Source organism: Manihot esculenta, chromosome 13 (assembly GCF_001659605.2).
Source record: "Manihot esculenta cultivar AM560-2 chromosome 13, M.esculenta_v8, whole genome shotgun sequence".
In the NCBI taxonomy this organism is placed as follows: domain Eukaryota; kingdom Viridiplantae; phylum Streptophyta; class Magnoliopsida; order Malpighiales; family Euphorbiaceae; genus Manihot; species Manihot esculenta.
In genome coordinates this window covers 31,713,573-31,734,009 of record NC_035173.2, presented here as the reverse complement: position 1 = coordinate 31,734,009, position 20,437 = coordinate 31,713,573, and the positions used below count along the sequence as shown (strand labels likewise).

Here is a 20,437-nt window from a genome sequence, read left to right as displayed (position 1 = left end):
ATTTCGAAAAATAAAGATAATAGACTCAATCATATGATATGCGATAGCATTTATATTAATGAAATTAATCATTTCAATTTAGCATTCGAAAGATGTATTTTTTTGAAAAAATTACGATAATTGTGACATAAACCATATTCCTACAGCTTTGGGGCACTTGAATGAGATGAACCATATTTGTACTTTGGGGCACTTGAATGAGATGAACCATATTTGTACAGCTTTGGTTATTGTCTGCAGTTTATTATCAGAATCCGGTCCTGGTCCAGCTGTATTCCTTAACGATTTTGACGATTGGGATGATAAATAAGAGCATAACATGTTTTGATCGAATAGATAAAAATTTATATTTAATTAAAAATAACTTATAAACATATTTTACCTATATAACTGAAAAAGGGTATTTTTTTTATATAATTTTAATGTTTGATTAAATATAATATAATAATTTAATTGGTTAGATTAGTTTAGCGTTCGATAAGTAATAAAATAAAAAATTAAGAGTTCAAACTTTTTTTTTCAAACTTATAAATTTATTATATTATTATAAATAAATGGATTATATTATTATAGACGTATACGGATTCACCCTCTTAGAATTGAGAAAATTACTGCGCCAACGCAGCGATCAAGAAAAAATCAGAATACCTATCACTCGGGAATTGGATGTGAAATTCTTCCGCAGGAATTGAATGATTTTGGTCTCTCGTAAAGCCGTACTAGATGAGAAAAGAAAATTCCGTGAAAAAAGCGATTAAATGAAAGAACTTCTAAAATCGTCAATCGCTTAAACGTTCTCTGCGCTATTTTGTAAAGAGTGTTCCAACAGATATTCGTGTCATGAAGGAAAAGTAAGCATCAACATACCACGCATAAGTGAAAAAGTCACCTTGATATATACAGGTATCAAATAATAGCGAAAATTTCAATCTACCAGACTATCACATGATTCGGCCAGCCTATTTCAGAATTCCAAACGAAAAAGGAGAAAATAAAAAATGCCTTTTAGAGTCAGAGCTAGGGTCAGGCGACAAATAAGATCACAATCCATAAGTATTTTTCACATCTATCATGGGCTTGAATTGCACAGCCAGGTAAAGCTAGTGTTTCAACTTTTGAGTTCTATGTCTTCCATGAAGATAACTTTCAAAGGCAAGGTGTTTTTTGGTGCACCCAAAATCACTTGTTTTCATATCACACAATTAACCAAAACATCATATCATATAAAATCAGATGGCAAGTAGGCATATGGCGGTTTACAATATTCAGCAATCAAAATCAAACAACAGAGTTGTTAAAGAAAAATATTACCCAATACAGTTTGAAATCCATCCACAAATCTCATGACATTCACTCTTTTAATCCAAAGACAAAATGGCCTGCCGCACCAATATATTGGTTGAAGCATTAATATTAAACACTTCTACATATTCGACCAAACATACAAGCCCATTCTAGAAGAAGATCCAAAAAAAACACAAGGATCTAGAGGAGGCATTCAATTGCAATTTTCAATAGAAGTGATAATAAAAACCATCACAAAAGCGACATAGACATGGATAACCACCATAAAAAAATAAAAACGAAAGCATACTTAGATACTACCAATGCAGATTCTAGCATAGGTGACTGGTAACGTCGAACAAGGTAACATAAACCCAATTGTATCAAATACCCAACTAATCCATAAATGATTCAAAATTCAAAAGACCAATTACTCTATGTCAATTATAAGACCATAATCAAGTAACTAATGGCTGTATTTATGGTCAAACAAATATGGTTTTAAAACATCGTTAAAAAAAAGAAACCAGTGTTAGCATCAGCTCAAACCACAACTGGATAGCAACCCCTATTCTACAAGACCATAAATCATAACAGATAGATCGATCAAGGACAAGAAATTAACTGTGCAGCATATAGCAAGCAAAATCAGAAAATATTATCAGAAGCTGAGGAAAAATAGGATTAAAGATCGCCAAAAAACCCAGGTTCACATAAAGTAAACATACCACTAACAATAATAACAGTAATATCAAAAAAACTCTTAGAACAGCAAGCATCCTATCATTGAATATTTAGAAATGACAAACTTCACCACTTAAAAGGTTTCAAAATTAATCAACGGTCTGCATAATATCCTCAGCTGTGAACTTGGTGCCCTTGTCCTTGTCGGCGGCGGCGCGACCCTTGGCCTTGCGGTCAAGCAGAGACTTGCGATCCTTGTCAAGTCGGAGCTTGGTGATGACAACCTTGGAAGGGTTGATTCCAACGTTGACGGTGGAGCCATTCACCTTCTCCCTGGTGATGCGCTCAATGTGAATAACCCACTTACGGCGGTAGACCTGGACGACCTTTCCCTCGCGTCCCTTGTATGTCCCACGCACCACCTGCACTTCGTCGTCCTTGCGGACAGGCATAGATCGTACGTTGTACTTCTGGCGAAGGTCAGTTGAAAGAGGTGCGCTCATGAGAATCCGACGAACGGAAGAAGGGGCCGTGAAGTGGGCCTTCCGGTTCTTGCGCCGTGAAGAAGAAACCCTAGGATTGTACTTCATTGTGCCTGTGTATGGTGGTGGAGTGCTAGGGCTTTGGGAGAGGAGCTCTGCGAAAATGGGCAAGTGGAAGCGAAAGAGATTGTTTGCGGCAAATATATAAGATGAGAATATATTAGGGTTTTGAGTAGGTATCGTGGGCTTATTGGGCGGACCCTTCTAGGCTTATATGACCTTTTTGACCCAATGGGCTTTATCCAGAAAGAGGATAACTTTCTCTTGCGAACAATTTTTGGATTATTTCAGGAAAATTATTATTAGTTTGATGATGATGTGAACTAATTAAAGTGAGAGTGTATTTAACTAGATTAATTTTAGTTGCAATTCTTAGATTTAACCAATGTCATGGTTCATCAAACTCAATTTCAATAACAGTTAATTCTCCATGTTTGTTATTAAAAGTATTTTTTTTTATTAAATTACTGCTGCAGCACATTAATTCCATCTTGAATTCGCTTAAAGATTTCGTTGCCATATCCTTTGGTGGGTGGCAGTAGATTTTTTTTTTTATATATAAGAAATGTTTACATCCATTTCAGCGTTGAAGAATTCATTTTGATTTTGTGATATTCAAAACATGCATTTGATTATTTACTTATCCCAATAATTAAACCTTGATGGTTTTTCATTGCCTTCATCTTTTGAAACGTGTAGTATGTCAGCAAGTTCATAGGACTCTCATCGTCCACATCACATATGGTATGGTTATTAACAATGATCTTATGAAATATTAGCTCGAAATATTATTAAAATATTTTTTTTCTAATCTTTATAGAGAATTTTTTCGTTTCTCTTTTTTATTTTTTAATATTTCAATTTAATTTGATCCTTTCTTTTTAGTAAACTTTTATAATTTCTTAGATAGAGAAAGTAATTTTTTTCTGTCTAATTGTAGGTCTTGTCCTTCCCTTTTAGATTAAGATATCTATAAATTTTTTGTTGTATTTGTCTTTTTTGTAAGTCTATTAAAAAGAAGAGAGGACATCATTATTGACATATGGGTTAAACTTGTGGGTAAGTGATTCCTTTGCTCTAGCAACATAAAGATGATATCTCAAAGGTTTAAGAGTTGGCTTCCATTTAATGATGGTCACCCTTTGTTGGGAAGGAAAATGTAAAGGAAAAGGAAAATTAGAGAGAAAACTTGATGAAGACAATAATATTTATTATTGTTCTATTCCATGGCACTATTTTGTTGTGGAGATTTTAGAATTGTAAATAGATATGGAATGTTTTGATATTTATAAAAATTATTAAACTAATTTGAGGTAAATTTTTCTTCTTGATCAGTTCTAATAGTTTTGATCTTGTAGTTGCTTTCTTTTTCCATCAGTATTTTAAATTTTTTGAATCACTTTAAAAGTTTCTGATTTTTCCTTCAAAAAATAAACTTAAATTTCATTATTAAAATCATTAATAAATAACAAAAAATATGATAGGCCACTACGACGTACCAGCAGAGTCATTATCAAAAATAGAAAGTATTTGGATTAGTGTTGATATTATTTATTTTATTTATTTGTTTTATTTATTTTCCTAGTCAAATGGTTGGCAGAAAATCATGAAATAATATCTCTTAGTGCCGAGTTGTGGCCAAGAGAATAGGACTTAGTGGTTGTTTCTCCTTTCTATTTATTACTTGTATCTGCAGCACTGAGGAGAAGGGAAAAAAAATTATCAGAAACTTCTTATTCTATTTCTGTTCTTTTCTTGGCTTTGACTGGGACCTAATATTGGTATCAGAGCCGTATTTATTTTTTTCCTTTCTTTCCTTCTTTCAATGGCTACGAACAAGGAAAGGATCGAAAACCTTGAAGCGGGGCTTGGCCAACTCCAAGACAATCTGTCACGAATGGAGAAAGGGATTGGCGAAGACTTGCAATTTATTAAAGCAGCAATTTCAAAGTTATCAGAAAACTCCTTATCTAATAAGGAAGAATCCAGTGCCGCGAATGATCGAGTTAGTCAAATACGTGCTACTCCTGAAGTCTCTAAAGATGGAGGGAGACCACTATTTTGGGCTAAGCTCGCAAAATTGGAATTCCCCAAGTACACAGGGGACGATTCGACTGAGTGGTTTACCAGAGTAGATCAGTTCTTCGAATACTAGGGAACTCCAGAGACCGAAAAAGTTTCTTTAGCCTCTTACCACCTCCGTGGTGAAGCAAACGAGTGGTGGCAGTGGCTCCGACGAACACATACAGAGGCAGGAAAGGTTGTTTCGTGGGAAGTCTTCTCTGAAGAATTGTGGGCGCGTTTTGGGCCTATAGACAGTGAGGATTTTGATGAATCACTTTCCAAAATCCGTCAAATAGGTGATCTGCGTGATTATCAGAGGGAGTTTGAACGCCTGGGAAATCGAGTGAAGGGATGGACTCAAAAGGCATTGGTTGGGAGGTCTAAAAACTGAGATTGCAGAGGGGATTCAGATGTTTAAACCCAAGACTTTGAAAGACACCATAAGTTTGGCTCGAATGAAGGATGAGCAATTGCTGCGTAATAGAAAAGCAATTCGCCCATCTCTCCAATCGAGTTCTTTTTCTCCAACCAAAATTAAACAGACAACTCCAGTTAAACGTCTGACCTGGGATGAGATGCAAAAACGAAGAGCTCAAGGGTTGTGTTTTAATTGTGATGACAAATTTACGCCAGGACACAGATGCACCAAACCTCAGTTACTACTTTTGGATGGCGGTTGTGAATTGGGAGGACGAAGATGATACAGAAGTGGAGATTTCCTTACATGCCTTAACAGGGTGGTCTTCAGCAAATACTATGAGGGTTGTGATCCAAATTAATTCGGTCGAATTAATTGTTCTCATTGACAGTGGATCAACTCATAACTTTGTCAATGAGAGAATCGCCGGATTGCTCAATCTGCCGACCATACCTACAACACCGTTCAATGTCAAAGTAGCTAATGGCAGCCCTTTGCGGTGTACTGGCAAGTTCAAGGATATTCCGTTCTCTCTCCAAGGTATACCATTCACTGCCACATTTTATTTTTCTTCCTATAATGGGTCTCGATGTTGTTTTGGGAATACAGTGGTTACAACAGCTGGGTACAGTGGCCTGCAACTGGAAGTTATTGACGATGGACTTCTTCTGGGAAGGAAAACAATGCCACCTGCAGGGGATTCAAACACAGCAAATTGAATCGCTCTCCTTGAAAGCCATCTCCAAGGAATTGCGTCATAACTCTGCAGTCTTTGCTCTTTGCCTTGAATCACCTACTATCACTCTTCCTACGGATCTCCATCCTGATATGCTGCACTTATTAACTAAATTTTCAGATGTATATCAGAAACCCAGCCAGCTTCCCCCACAGCGGGATATTGACCATCACATTAATCTCCAAAAAGGTGTTGATCCAGTAAATGTTCGCCCTTACCAATATGCCCACTTTCAAAAGGATGAAATTGAGAAACAGGTCCATGACATGTTGACAAAGGGACTGATTCGACCCAGTACTAGTCCTTTCTCATCTCCTGTTTTATTAGTAAAAAAGAAAGATGGCTCTTGGAGGTTCTGCACAGATTATCGAGCTCTGAATCAAGTTACTGTCAGAGATCGATTCCCGATTCCGACTGTCGAAGATATGCTGGATGAGCTCCATGGTGCTACATATTTTACTAAACTTGATTTTATTGCAGGATTCCACCAAGTCAGGGTACACCCTCCTGATATTCATAAAACGGCATTCCGCACTCACAATGGACATTACGAGTACTTGGTGATGCCCTTTGGGCTTTGCAATGCGCCCTCCACCTTCCAGGCACTTATGAATACTGTATTCCGCCCCTACTTGCGGAAGTTTATGCTTGTCTTCTTCAATGATGTTCTCATATACAGTCCTACATGGGAGTCTCATCTTAAGCATGTTCAATTGGCCTTTGAATTATTGCAGCAACACAGATTTTTTATCAAGCTCAGCAAATGTGCCTTTGGACAACGGCAAATAGAGTATTTGGGGCATGTTGTTTCCGGCGCGAGTGTACAGGTGGATCAATCCAAAATCAACGCAATTCTTGACTGGCCTTCTCCATCTTTTGTCACAGAATTGCGAGGGTTTCTGGGACTCACTGAATACTACAGAAAGTTTGTTCGAAATTATGGAATATTGGCTCAGCCCTTGACCACCTTGTTAAAAAAGGGTCATTTTTTATGGTCTGCAGAGGCAGAGGCTGCTTTTATAGCCTTAAAAAATGCAATGACAGAAACACCTACACTAGCTGTACCTAATTTTAATGAGCCTTTTATTATTACTACTGATGCTTCAAATACGGGTATTGGTGCGGTCCTATCTCAGAATGATCAACCCATCGCGTTCATGAGTCACGCCCTGGACTCTTCCAAACAATCTTGGTCAACTTATGCTAAGGAGATGCTGGCCATTTTACAGGCAATCCGTACCTGGCGCCCCTACATCCTGGGCCGCAAATTCATTATTCAAACAGACCAAAGAAGTCTCAAATATTTGGTCAAACAACGGATTGTTACCCCAGAGCAGCAGAATTGGGTTTCAAAACTCCTGGGTTATGATTACGAGATTGTGTACAAACCAGGCAAAGAAAATCATGTTGCAGATGCGTTATCACGCGTCTCTAGCAGTCCTAGTCTCAATTCTCTGTTTTTGCCGCAATCTTCTCTGTGGGATCGTATTAAAGCTACTCTCTCTTCAGATCTGTATATGATTAAAATTGGCCAGCTTGCATCTGCTAATCCGGGAAAGCCTTACTTTTGGAAGAACGACTTGCTGTTTTATAAGAATCGGGTGGTAATTCCTCCTAACACTGATTTGCCTATTCAGCTTTTGCACGAATTTTATGACTCACCCTGTGGTGGCCACTCTGGAGTCCTTCGCACTTTTAAAAGAATTGCCCAGCAATTCTATTGGCCCTCTATGCAACTTCAGATTAAGAAATATGTTGCTGCTTGTACTGTTTGCCAAAAAAATAAATCGGCAACTACTTCTCCTGCTGGTCTTCTCCAGCCGCTACCCATTCCTCACCAAGTTTGGGATGATATAGTAATGGATTTTATTGATGGCCTTCCAGTTTCAACGGGTAAAGATTTAATTCTTGTTGTCATTGATAGGTTGAGTAAGTATGCTCACTTTCTGCCTTTAGCACATCCTTTGCTCACTTTCTGCCTTTAGCACATCCTTATTCTGCTAAAGTGGTTGCTGCACTATTTGTTACTGGAGTTGTTAAATACCATGGCTTACCAAGGTCAATTGTTAGTGACCGTGATCCAATTTTCATGAGTCATTTTTGGCGGGAGTTCTTCAAGCTTTCTGGTACTAAACTTAATATGAGCTCTTCCTATCACCCTCAAACGGATGGCCAATCCGAAGTCACAAACAGGTGTTTGGAACAGTATCTTCGTTGCTTTGCAAGCCAACAACCGCGAAAGTGGTGTTCGTATTTACCATGGGCATAATTTTGGTACAATACGTCCTTCCATAGCTCTATTGGAATGACACCCTTTTTAGCTCTTTATGGTAGGGATCCACCAACGATTCCTCGTTATGAACCTGGTTCTTCTTTGGTTAACGAAGTTGATCGTAACTTGGCTACCCGGGATGCAATTCTGCGTGATCTGAAAATCCATCTTTCTCGGTCTGTTCATCAAATGAAACAGGTTGCAGACAAAAAACGCAGGGATGTGGAGTTCTTTCCTGGAGACTTTGTTTATCTTAAGTTACAGCCTTATAGGCAACAATTTGTTTCAAAATGTGCCTTTCAGAAGTTGGCTTGCCGTTTTTATGGACCGTATCTGGTCGAAGAAAAGATTGGGAAATTGGCTTATCGCTTACAGTTGCCTGCAGAATCCAGAGTTCACCCAGTTTTTCATGTCTCACTACTAAAAAAATATGTAGGCGATGCTGCTCCAATTTCTTCAGATATTCCACAGCTTACTGATGATGGGTACTTTGTTTTTGAGCCTGCTGCAATTTTCTGTAACAGCCCGCTTACCGGACCATTACCGGCACTAGGATCTATATCTTGCATTATGAGTTTCCCTCATAATGTCTCCTTTTAAACTGATGTCATCTGGTACACATAGTCTGTTCCCGTAGCGGAGAATCCCGTGGTCGTCGAATCTGAACTCTTCGCTCTTGCCTGACTGAACAGTTCTGGCAATCTTGACCAACTCTGGATCCTCATGTTGTTTCTGAGCCACCTGCTCCAGAAACACGGGGGTAACTCTCATCTGTGCAATTATAGCATCGCATCTCATAGCATATCATTAAATGCACATGCATAAATTCATGGCATTACACAGCATCAAGACAGGACTCAACATCCTATCCTAGTGGACATGATCTTCCCTTTGTGCTTGCCCTCTAATACAACCTCTTTTCGATGTGAGATATCTCTAATCCCTGAGCATCTTTGCTCAGCACACCGTACTCTAGAGGCCCTATGCTCTGATACCAATCTGTAACAGTCCGCTTACCGGACCATTACCGGCACTAGGATCCAGATCGACTTAAGGCCGCCGGGACCCGTAGTAAGCCTACTGTAAACTCTGTGTACCTGATAAATCCCATACATGATCATACTTAAGCTTAAAACTGTTACTTACTCTTCTTTTTTTTTTTTTTTCCTTTGCTTTTCTAACTTTTCTTTTCTGTAAAACTTACAATCTTTCTCATCAACTAAGCCTGGACTATGCATGCTCTGTCTGTATGCACTCGAAGAGTGATACCTACTATGGTACCATACAGTAACTACAGAGGTAGAAATACTACCATGCACCAAGCCTAGCTCTCTCATCACAACATTATCTCAATCATATAACATAAACATAAAAGGATCATGTGCAAAGGGATAAACAAGCACTAGGGCCAAGCACAATTCTATAACTCAATACATAACTTGCTATTACATCATTTCTATACATTACATAAACTCTGTGCTGTAAATCATGTCCACTACTCTATACTATTACATATGCCTTTTACCCTTTCTTTCTCTTTCTCTTTCTCTTCTCTGAGGCCCTGAAAAATGGGGTTAGGGAGAGGGATGAGCTACTAAAGCCTAGTGAGCGGAATCCATAAAAACATTTAAAATATGCTATAATGAAATGCGTCACTGCACAAACATTTCACAGCTCAGATTGGACATGACCCCAAAACTCCCTCTGTTAGTGCCCGGCTCCCAAAGGAGCTCACACAGGACTTTCACTAATCTACTCATGGTGCCCGGCCCAAGAAGGGCTCTCACAGGACTTATCTAAGGAAAATGCCCGGCCCCAAAGGAGCTCACACAGGTCTTACAATAATGACAGACTTATGGGCTATTGGGGTCGCCTCGGTCCAATCCACATAGACAAGTAATAATGCAATGCATCATCTTCGTGTATACTAATGTAATGCAAAGCATCCTACATAAACATGGCATAATGATGCATGAATCATTCTAAAACAATTATTAATTTTTAAAATAAAGGTCTGTTCCACTCACCTCTGTCAACTGCTGAGCAGTCTCTGTAACTCTAACTCTGTGGGCCTTCTTGGTTCCTCGGGTCCGCACCTACACAGGTGGACTCAAATGAGGACCAAACTTACTTAAACATAACTCTTAATATCTCCCCAAAACCCCCTTAAAACATCATAAGCATGCATGGCAAAATGGGCAAAAGAAGGCTAGACTGGGCACTTTCGGCGGCTGGTTCGGCGGCCGAAACCCCCCTCCAGAGACGAAACTCATGCATGTTCGGCGGCACCTTCGGCGGCCGAAAGTCTCGTCCAGAGACGAAACTCATGCACTTTCGGCAGCCGAACTCCCTCTTTCGGAGGCCGAAAGTCCCTTTCTAAACCGAAAGCCTAACTTTCGGGGGCAAGGTTTGGCAGCCGAAACTGCCTCCACAAAGGGTTCGGCGGCCGAACCTGGATTCTCCAGAAAGGCAGAATCCCAACTCAACTCAGGGTTCCAGCCTCCAAAAACTAGAAAACACCCAGAACATGCATACCAACACTTCTCAACTAACATATAACATATCTCATACATATAGGGGCCTAAAAACTAGCTCAAACCCCAAAAACAACACCAAAACTCATAAAAACTCATATGATCAGCATATGCTCAAACTCATGCTTATACCCCAAAACATGCCATAAAACTCTCCAAAACTTCTTAAAACTTGCTTTAAACAGAAGGGGAGGTGAGGATCCATGCTTACCTCTTGAAGAACTAGAGGATCGATGATCCAAGCTTGGAGATGGGAGAAAACTCAATCAAAATCTCCAAGTGCTCAACTTTGCTTCCTTTTGCTCAAAACTCTAAAACAAAGCTCAAATCAAGTTAAAACATGCAAGATTTGAGGAAAACATGAAAAAAATCACACTAAGGAGAGCTTGAACCCACCTTTGACCCAAAAACAGAGTGTTTGACACTCAAGTCTCGGGCAAAGGTGCTTTTGTAGTGACCAACCGACTCTTCCTTCGGCGGCCTAACGTGCATGCGAAACCATGCAACTTTCGGCGGCCGAACTTCACCTTCGGCGGCCGAACCTGGCTTTTGTCCCCTTGGCCTTTCCAGTGCAACACTCAAGTTTCTTAACTCAAAAACATACAAACATGATAAAAAACACTTTAAAAACATCTTAAAACCCTTTCTTATACCCTTAGGGCAAGCTCCGACATCCTCGAATCCCGACTTCCAACAGAAAATCCGCCGGAACGTAGGAATTCCGATATCGGGGTCTAGCCGGGTATTACATTTGGATACGAGATGGGTGCGACTTGGTAATCGCTTCACTGAAGAAAGCTTGGTCTAGTGGACGCATTTACCGAACGAAGATGCCACTTGGGAAGTTACAGCTGATTTGTCCGCCCGTTTTCCCACACTTGAACCTTGAGGACAAGGTTCATTCTGAAGGGGAAGGTACTGATAGGCCACTACGATGTACCAGCAGAGTCATTATCAAAAATAGAAAGTATTTGGATTAGTGCTGATATTATTTATTTTATTTATTTGTTTTATTTATTTTTCTAGTCAAATGGTTGGCAGAAAATCATGGAATAATATCTCTTAGTGCCGAGTTGTGGCCAAGAGAATAGGACTTAGTGGTTATTTCTCCTTTCTATTTATTACTTGTATCTGTAGCACTGAGGAGAAGGGAAAAAATTATCAGAAACTTCTTATTCTATTTCTGTTCTTTTCTTGACTTTGACTGGGACCTAATAAAATACATATTAAGTTAAAAAAGTGGGTCAAATCATCATCTAATTTTTGTTGTAAAAGTCATCTTTTAAATGGTCATTTGGGGAACATATGCAAAGTGAATTTGATGATATACCAAGGACAAAGAGAATGAAGTAGCTTCAACGGTAATAAGATATCTGAAAAATTTTTATAATGTGATAATTAAAGAATTCCTCTTTGATAGGTGATGTTCCAAGATCCAGATAATAAGATTTACAATAGTTAGGTAAGCTCCTTTTCTCAGGAGGATCCCCCTCCCTTTTATTTCTTTTCTTCTGCCCATCTTTGAGTCTCATCACGGGGCTGGCTTCAACACAGCAGGTTCTGAGCTCGTAGGAAACCCAGGTCGGCTGATATCTTCAGGTCCGGTCTACTGCTGTGGGTAGACTTCCCTTGAGGTGCTCCGAGCTCTAGACCGACCTTTGCTATCATGGACTCTGGCCCAGCTTGGAAGGGGAAGAGACCCGGCAGTTATCAATAGAAAATATAATAAGGAAAACGATAAAAACATAAAGGATGGAAGAAGAAACCTTATATAATGAGTATGGAAAACTTAAGAATATATATATATATATATATTAATTTTAAATGATCTTTCATCTCTTATCGTAAATAACCACACACATAACAAAACACACTTATTTATTATGTACACATTAATATTATTATTACACTTAATCTTAATCACTCAATAGATATAGAAAATGTATCTAGACAAATTTGCAAATTAATTTATTTTAACACTCTCTCCTAATTTGTTAATTTTTGCTTCACTTTAATTTTCAAACTTCAATCTTTATTTGGATTATAATCTAGAGAAAAATTTTGAAGTGCAAGTACTATTCTTCTTCTAAGTTGAGTTGACTTTAATTTTTCATAATAACTTGATTTTTCAAAATCTCGTTCTTCCATTTTAACCTTTAACTCATTAAATCAATAATAACTTCATCATAGTTTTTTTCTAAGATCTTCATAAGCTTGATTCAAATCTTCAAAATTATTTTTCAAGTTGTATAATTTATGTTGATTCACATCTTTAATTGTCACATTGTAAAAAATTTTCAAATGCTTTATTACCTTAAAGTTGCTTCATTCTTAGCATCTATGTCTTACAACCACTTTGAACATATTCGACAAATGAGTCTTCAAAAATGATTTAGCCCACTTTTTTCACACTCATAAATTCTAAGCGACAAACATAATTTCTCTAGTAATTTCCTAATTTATAGGGAATAGTTCCAACTCTGAAACAACCAGACTATTGAAAACACTTAGCTAGCAAATGTACAATAAAATACAAGGAAAAAACTTATAATAATAATGTAAATTTAATGGTAACAATGCAAAAATTTAATAAGATGAATCACTTAGTTACATTTTTAAAATTATAGAGACTACTATTTAATATATTTTTAAAATAAGTAATTGTTATAAGATTAAATAGTAATTTTTTTAAAAAAATTAATATATACACTTTCGTGTAGGGGTGTAATCGAGCCGAACCGAGCCGGGCTTTGTAAAGCTCAAGCTTGTTTATTAAAAAAGTTTGGAAGCTCGAGCTCTAATATTTGATTCGAGTTCGGCTCGAGAATTAAATATTATAATCGAGCTCGATTCGAGCTCGACTCGTGAAAAAACTCGTTCGATTTAATAACGAGCCTAATTCGAGGTCGAGCTCGAAAAGCTCGATTAAGAAGCTCGATTAAGAAACTCGTTAATAAAACTCGAGTTCGAACTTGGAAAGCTCGATTAAAAAACTCGTTAAAAAGCTCGAGACCGAACTCAAAATTAAAAAGTTTGGTTTGAGCTCAAGTTCAGGCTCGAACTCGAATTAATAATTACACTTTAATCAGTTTTTAATCATCATTAATTTAAATAATATAAAAAAAGAGAGTGTACATAAAAAAAATTACGTAACACAATTTATAACTAAAATAACACAAATAAATATAAATTCAACAACATAATAAAATTAGATTACACACAAAGTTTAATATCAAACGAATAAAGTTGATTCCAACTTCCAACAGTTGAAACAAGCTAATATAATTTAATTATCTTCATAATCATCTTCATGCTTGTTCAATTAGTTAACTTGAATTTCAACTTTAACATCCATATAATCTTAATTAATTATTATTATTATACTTTGATAATTATTATCATCTTTTATATTGTATGCTTAATTATATACAAAATTTTTTTTATAATTATACTTTAATTTTAAAATGTATATAATTTTTACAACTCAATTTATCATGTAGTACTATAATTTTAAAGAATACTTATTATAATAATTAATATTAATTATTTGTGATTATACATTAATTTTATGAAATCTTATTATAATAATTATATACAAAAGATTTTTATAATTTAATTTTAAAGAATATTAATTATAATAATTAATCTTAATTATTTGTAATTTTCAATATTATAATTTTCAAGTATTTATAATAGTTTAAATTTTATAACTTTATAGTTATTTTTATTTTTTTAATAATATATGAACTTGTTCATAAATTTATTTAACGAATTGGTTCACCAATTTATTTAAATAATATTATTCACGAGTCTATTTAACGAGCCTGCTCGTGAGTCTTCTCAACGAGCCTGCCCGCGAGCCTTCTCAACGAGCCTGCTCGCGAGCCTTCTCAACGAGTCAGCTAGCGAGCCTAAAACGAGCCAGCTCGCGAGCCTAAAAACGAGTCAGCTCGCGAGCCTTAACGAGCCGAATACTATGGAGCTCAAGCTCAGCTCGTTTAAGTGACGAGCCTCAAAATTGAGCTCGAGCTTGACTCGTTTAAAAAACGAGCCGAACTCGGTCGAGCTTTTATCGAGTTGAGTCTCGAATAGCTCACGAATAGCTTGGCTAATTTACAGCCTTACTTTCGTGGAAATATATATATATATATATATATATATATATATATATATATATATATATATATATATTTTCCTGCAACTTATCCATTATTTATTTAACTGGGCTATCATCCGCTTGGCCTCATTATATACTATGAAGCATCGAAACTAAAATTACCCATCATGGGCTTGTCTTCAACCTGCCCAACTGTTCATTTAGCTCATGCGACTCATTTATAAATTAAGTTAATAAAATAATTATGATATATAATATTACAAATAAATATTTAACTTAATTTTGGAACCAAATCCAATGATGTAATCATCCCTCCTACAAGAGATCCACACAAGATATTGCCCCAGAAATTAGGTTAAATTTAGGTTCAAAAACGGCAAGTGGCTGCTATACACAGCGATCAATCAGTGAAGATCTTATGCAAATTTGACTTCAATTTTTTAACGGTGGAAAAAAATCTACAAGAAATGCAGATTATGCTAAGCGTAGTGTGCAATAAGATTGGGAAGTGGTAAGTCCATATCAGATTTCTCAAATAATTCATCTATTCTTATTCATTATTTTTGGTGTATGACCTAACTCAACCATAATATAATATAATATGTTTAAATATTATATAATTGAATTTAAAACGAATTTAATTTAAAATTTAATATCATCATATTATGAGTTTAAATTTGATTTAAATTTTATAGATATTTATTAATCTGTGTATATAAATAATTATTTTAATATAAAATATTTATAATAATATTTTTAAATCTTTTTATATAATTTTATTTAAAAATTAAAATTTAAATATTTTTTAAAATATTTAATTTTTCAACAAAAATTATTATATAAAATTAAATAAATTTGAATAATAATAATTAAATTTAGAAAATATTTTAATTTTGAATCGAATTTAAAATAAATTTAAAAATAATGATAATATTTATCGAGATGGTATGATTTTGATGAGATTCTACTCGTTTATCACCTTAATATGTTGGCACGAATATTTATGGGAAAATACCAAAACAAAATTTTTAAAAAAATTTAATCAAAATGGGTATTTAAGAGCAGCATTTATGAGTCATCACATGCACCAATTAATACTCCCTTCATACGAATTTATAACCATCTAGCAGGCATAGAATTTCAAAAACCCTAAATCCCATTTACACACCAACCATTCAAGAACCCTTGAAAATTGCAAAACCAAAACTGTCGTCTTCTTACAGGAGGACGACATTCAAGGCCGAAACAAAGATGAGGGACTGGAAAGGTTTGGCCCTTGTAGATACCATCTACGAGGAAGATTATGACTTCTCTTCCGCCTCTCCTTCTATTTCCTCTCCTCCCGTCCCTCTGCATTCTAGAGTTGAGTCCTGGTATCTGATTTTTCTTAATTTTTGTTTTTTTAATTAATTTTTTATTGAATTATTTTAATCCTCTATCTCTTTTGTGGTTAATTATATATTATTAAAAGGTCCATGGCAACTGGGAAGAAAACAAACGTCTTGATATACGTTCAGGGGACATGCTTTCATCTGCATAAGGTCTGTCCATTGATTTTGATCTGGTTCTTAGATGTGCTAGTTCTAATTTTCTGCCTGTTTGGATAAATTTTCTTTTAAAAAGTGAATATAGGCCCGGTTCGATTTTGAATTTGGCCTCAAACGCATCGGGCAGAAACCGAAATCGATGCTCGAGTGACCTCTTTTCGATGGAATGGAAAGAACGGTACTATTCAGCAATTAATGATAAAATTCGGGTCACTTATGATATTTCACCTTTTCATTTCCACAGGAGCCGTTGGCGTCGAGGAGCACCTATTTGAAACGTCAACTAACGGAACTCTCAGAAATAACGCTCCCGTTAAATATAACGGCTGAAACGTTCGCCCTTGTTGCGGACTTCTGCTACGGCACCAACTTAGTTTTAACGCCGTTCAATGTAGCGGCGCTGAGAACTGCAGCGGAGTTGCTTGGGATGACCGGCACCAAGGGTAAGCGTGAAGAGAACTTGAGGCAGATTACGGAAACGTACTTCCGTCGAGTGATTGCAGTTAACCGGGAGCTGGCACAGATTGTTTTTGGTTCGTGTTTGCGGTTGCTTCCAGAGGCTGAAACGACAGCGTTTCTCTTGAGCAGATGCATGGAAGCGTTGGGTGATGATGGAAGCGAGATGGACAGAGTTGTCGACGATATTATAGATTTGTCCGCCGACGAGTTTGAAGTAGTCGCAGAGACGATGCAATACAGGCTTACCAGCCACGACGTGTTGTATAGGGTCATTGATCTTTACATCCAGGTAACTTGCTATTTGCAAGCGTTGATCTTTAGATTTCTATATCTTCTCTTGCTCCATTGGGTTAGATTTTGGGCACAGGAACATGGTGGGAAGATAACAGAAGAGCAGAAGATGGACATATGCAATTTCATAGACTGTGAAAAGCTCTCTACTCAGCTTCTCGTTCATGCAGTGCAGAATCCTAGACTCCCATTACGATTCATTGTCCGAGCAATGTTGATTGAACAGCTAAATACCCGCCGAGCAATATTCACCTCCTCTGCCGCTGCGGCCAACAACTATGCACACCCACATGGCGATGACAATGAGGTCATCACCCTTGGCTTAATCCTTCAACGGGATGCAGCGGCACGAGAAGCAGCTCAACTCAAAGCCGAAATGGAAGCTACGAGCTCACGTATACAAAGCTTGGAGAAAGAACTGGCTGGGATGAAGAAGATTTTGCAGAAATCTGAGAAGGAAACAAGTCTGATGGAGAAGAAGCTTTTGGTTGGGCCACGGAAGGAAAGAACAGGGAAGGTTTTGCATGAGACAGAAAGGGAAGAAAGGAGTGTGATTGATTCATCAAGATCAGCGAGTTTTCATTATGGTTTGAGGGATGCTAAGATAGAAAAAGGCGAAAGAGGATCAACTTCTTTTGCTGGTTTCAGGTTAGGTGTTAGAGGTGAAAAAAGTGGAGGCTCTTTACATAAGGACAGTCCCAGAAGTAAGAAAAATATCAGCATGGGAATGGGACTGATTCATAGATTAAAAAGTACATTGTGGGTATCAAAATCTGCTCCAAAATGCCAATCTAAGACTAAAATTTCGAGCAAAGAAGATGGAGCTGCGGCGGAAGCAGGAAATGGAGAAGTTTCTGTGACCACGTAGCAAAATTAAGATGCTTCTCGTAAGAGGAGACTTTCCATCTAGGATGGCCACAAAATTTTTAATAATTATTATTGTTTTTCCTTTTTCTTTAGTTGGATTTATTTGCTCACTGGGTACTTGACATGCACTTCTATTTGTTTATTTAATTTACACTCGTTGATTAAATTGAAGTTAAAAAATGTCTTAACATTTTGATCGGGAGATTGTTGTCGGATCGGAATTCCCAAAAACTTATGTTGACCTTCTATGTTTGAGATATGTAGCAACTATGATGCTTTATGCGTACTTATGCTTTGTAAAGTTGATTGATTGGCCACTAACATTAGTGTGTTATTGTAGGCTCAGCATCTTCTCATATATATATTATTTTAACTATAAATATATTAATTACTTTATAGTTTTTAATTATATTATATGAGTGAATCACATATTACTAATATAATATATCTTTATATATTAATTATATATTTATTTTTTATTAAAAATATATAATTAATAATTATATATAAAATAATATAATATTTTATTAAAAATTATATAGAATATATATTAATATTAATATTATTATTGTTTAAATATTAATATTATTATTTTGATATTAGTTATTTACTATTTTAAAATAAATATAATAATTTTATAATTTTATTTAAAAAATTAAGATTTAAATTGAATTTAAAATTAAAATTAAAGTTAAAAAAATCAAAATAAAAATTGAAATCAAATTGAAATTATATTAAAATTATTTAGAATTATATTAAAACCGTACTGATATTTAATTCTAATATAAATTTTAAAAATAAAAAATCAAATATTTAATTTCAATTCTGGTTCTTCTTGAACCATACCAAAATTAAAATCCAACAGCTCTATTGCCACTGCTTCTCGCTGAATGGGTCGCTACTCCCTGCAATAAAGATGGACAGTTGCTCCTCAGTCCTCATCTCAATAGTGGCCTCATCTCAACGATGGCGCAGATCCATGGGTTTTGGATTAATATGATAAAAGTAAAATTGAGCAACAAAATAAATTTTTGTTAAAATGTAAAGAAGTAGATTATGCATTCATAGATAACAAGTCCATATCAATTAGACATACAATCAATCTGAAATGAAGATTGTGTATTTTTTTCAAGTCCATCCGGAGTAAAATATTCTCATTAAAACTCTATGTATTCTATAAAAAATATTTTTTAATAAAAATAAAAATAAAAATAAAAATAAATTATTTTAAAAAGAAAGACTAGAAAAATTATTATTTTTTTATATATTGAAATTCTTACTAAAATCTTTTTATATAAATTTATTAATGAATTTTATTTTTAATATTAAAATTTTAAAATAAAAAATAAATTATTTCTTTAAAAAATATTTTTTAAATATTATTTTTTACTACAAAATAATTTTTTTTAAAAATAGAGATAGAAGAATAGAATTTAAGATTTTTCGGATATATTCAGATATACTTGATATAAGTTAAATTTGTGAGTGTCATAAAAATTAAAAATAAAATATTTTTATTAATAAAAATAGAATAATCTATCCCATATAAAGAAAAAAGTGTAAAACTATTTATTTTAATTTTTATTTATTTTTAAATTAAATATATTAATCAACTATAGTTAAATGATTAAATGAAATTTAATATTATTTTTATATGTGAATTTATTTATATTAAAAAATAATAAAATTTATATATGATATAATATTCTTAATTTTAATTTTAAAAATTAATTGAATAATTTATATTAAATGTAAATATTGAATGAAAACTATAATTTTTACATTCGCGAGCTTTACAGAGGGACGTGAGGTTTTTTCCTATTACTTAAGTACCGGCGGGATTCCACGTTGGATTTCAATTGGATCTCATGTTGGATGATAACGTCAGAACAAAAAAGCAAACTCCATCGTACTTCTAGACTTATTGAACATTTATTAGTTTATTTTTATTTTAAATTTATTTAATTAAAATATATAAAATTAAATTATTTAATGAAAAATATTATATAATTTATTTTAATTTAATTAAAAATTCTAATTTATACTCTTCAATTTTTTATTATCTCTCGTTTAAGATTTTTCCAAATGAATTAAAAAAAACAATAATTACATTGAATTTTAATAAAATTAAAAATAAAAAATTATATTAATTTTCAATTAAAATGCCTATATAAATAATGTGAACTTAATTATTACTCCTTTTATTGAACTATAAATAGAAAAAGAAAATATGTAATAAAACATACAAATTATAAATAGATTTTTATTTTTAAAAATAACTTAAAACAACTACTAGTAAAAATCAAAAGAAATACAAATATTTAAAATTGTAAATTAAATAATATATACAATTAAAATTATAAAAAATTAACGATATAAATCTTGGATCAGTTAACTTTGACAGAAATTAAAATTAAAATTAAAATTTACGTAAAATAAATAAATGTTTAATTAAATAAAAAATAATTTAATATTTTTTTAACAAATTTAAAAACCTTATAATAATTTTCCAATAAAAAATTAGATAAAAGAATTTTTTAGATAAATTATTATTTAATTTTTATAATAAATACAAATTTATTAATTGATTTCTTATTTTTTAAAAATATAAAAAAATCTCTA

The 20,437-nt window shown here is 34.5% G+C and overlaps 2 protein-coding genes across 3 annotated transcripts; one reads left to right on the top strand and one right to left on the bottom strand.

Annotated features, from left to right (window-relative positions):
* Positions 1-1,942: 1,942 nt before the first annotated feature.
* LOC110629395 (60S ribosomal protein L26-1) lies at positions 1,943-2,644 on the bottom strand. Its single transcript, XM_021776346.2, has one exon. It carries the CDS (start codon positions 2,556-2,558, stop codon positions 2,118-2,120), a length of 441 nt encoding a protein of 146 aa, XP_021632038.1. The 5' UTR covers positions 2,559-2,644; the 3' UTR covers positions 1,943-2,117.
* Positions 2,645-15,769: 13,125 nt separating this feature from the next.
* On the top strand, positions 15,770-18,017 carry LOC110629574 (BTB/POZ domain-containing protein At3g49900). Of its 2 annotated transcripts, none has more exons than XM_021776605.2 (4): positions 15,770-16,024; positions 16,123-16,192; positions 16,443-16,946; positions 17,025-18,017. In XM_021776605.2, exons 1-4 carry the CDS (start codon positions 15,903-15,905, stop codon positions 17,814-17,816), a joined length of 1,488 nt encoding a protein of 495 aa, XP_021632297.1. In that variant the 5' UTR covers positions 15,770-15,902; the 3' UTR covers positions 17,817-18,017. The 2 variants fall into 2 exon arrangements, with proteins under 2 accessions (XP_021632297.1, XP_021632298.1); XM_021776606.2 differs by having other exon boundaries at positions 15,871-16,013.
* Positions 18,018-20,437: the final 2,420 nt, after the last annotated feature.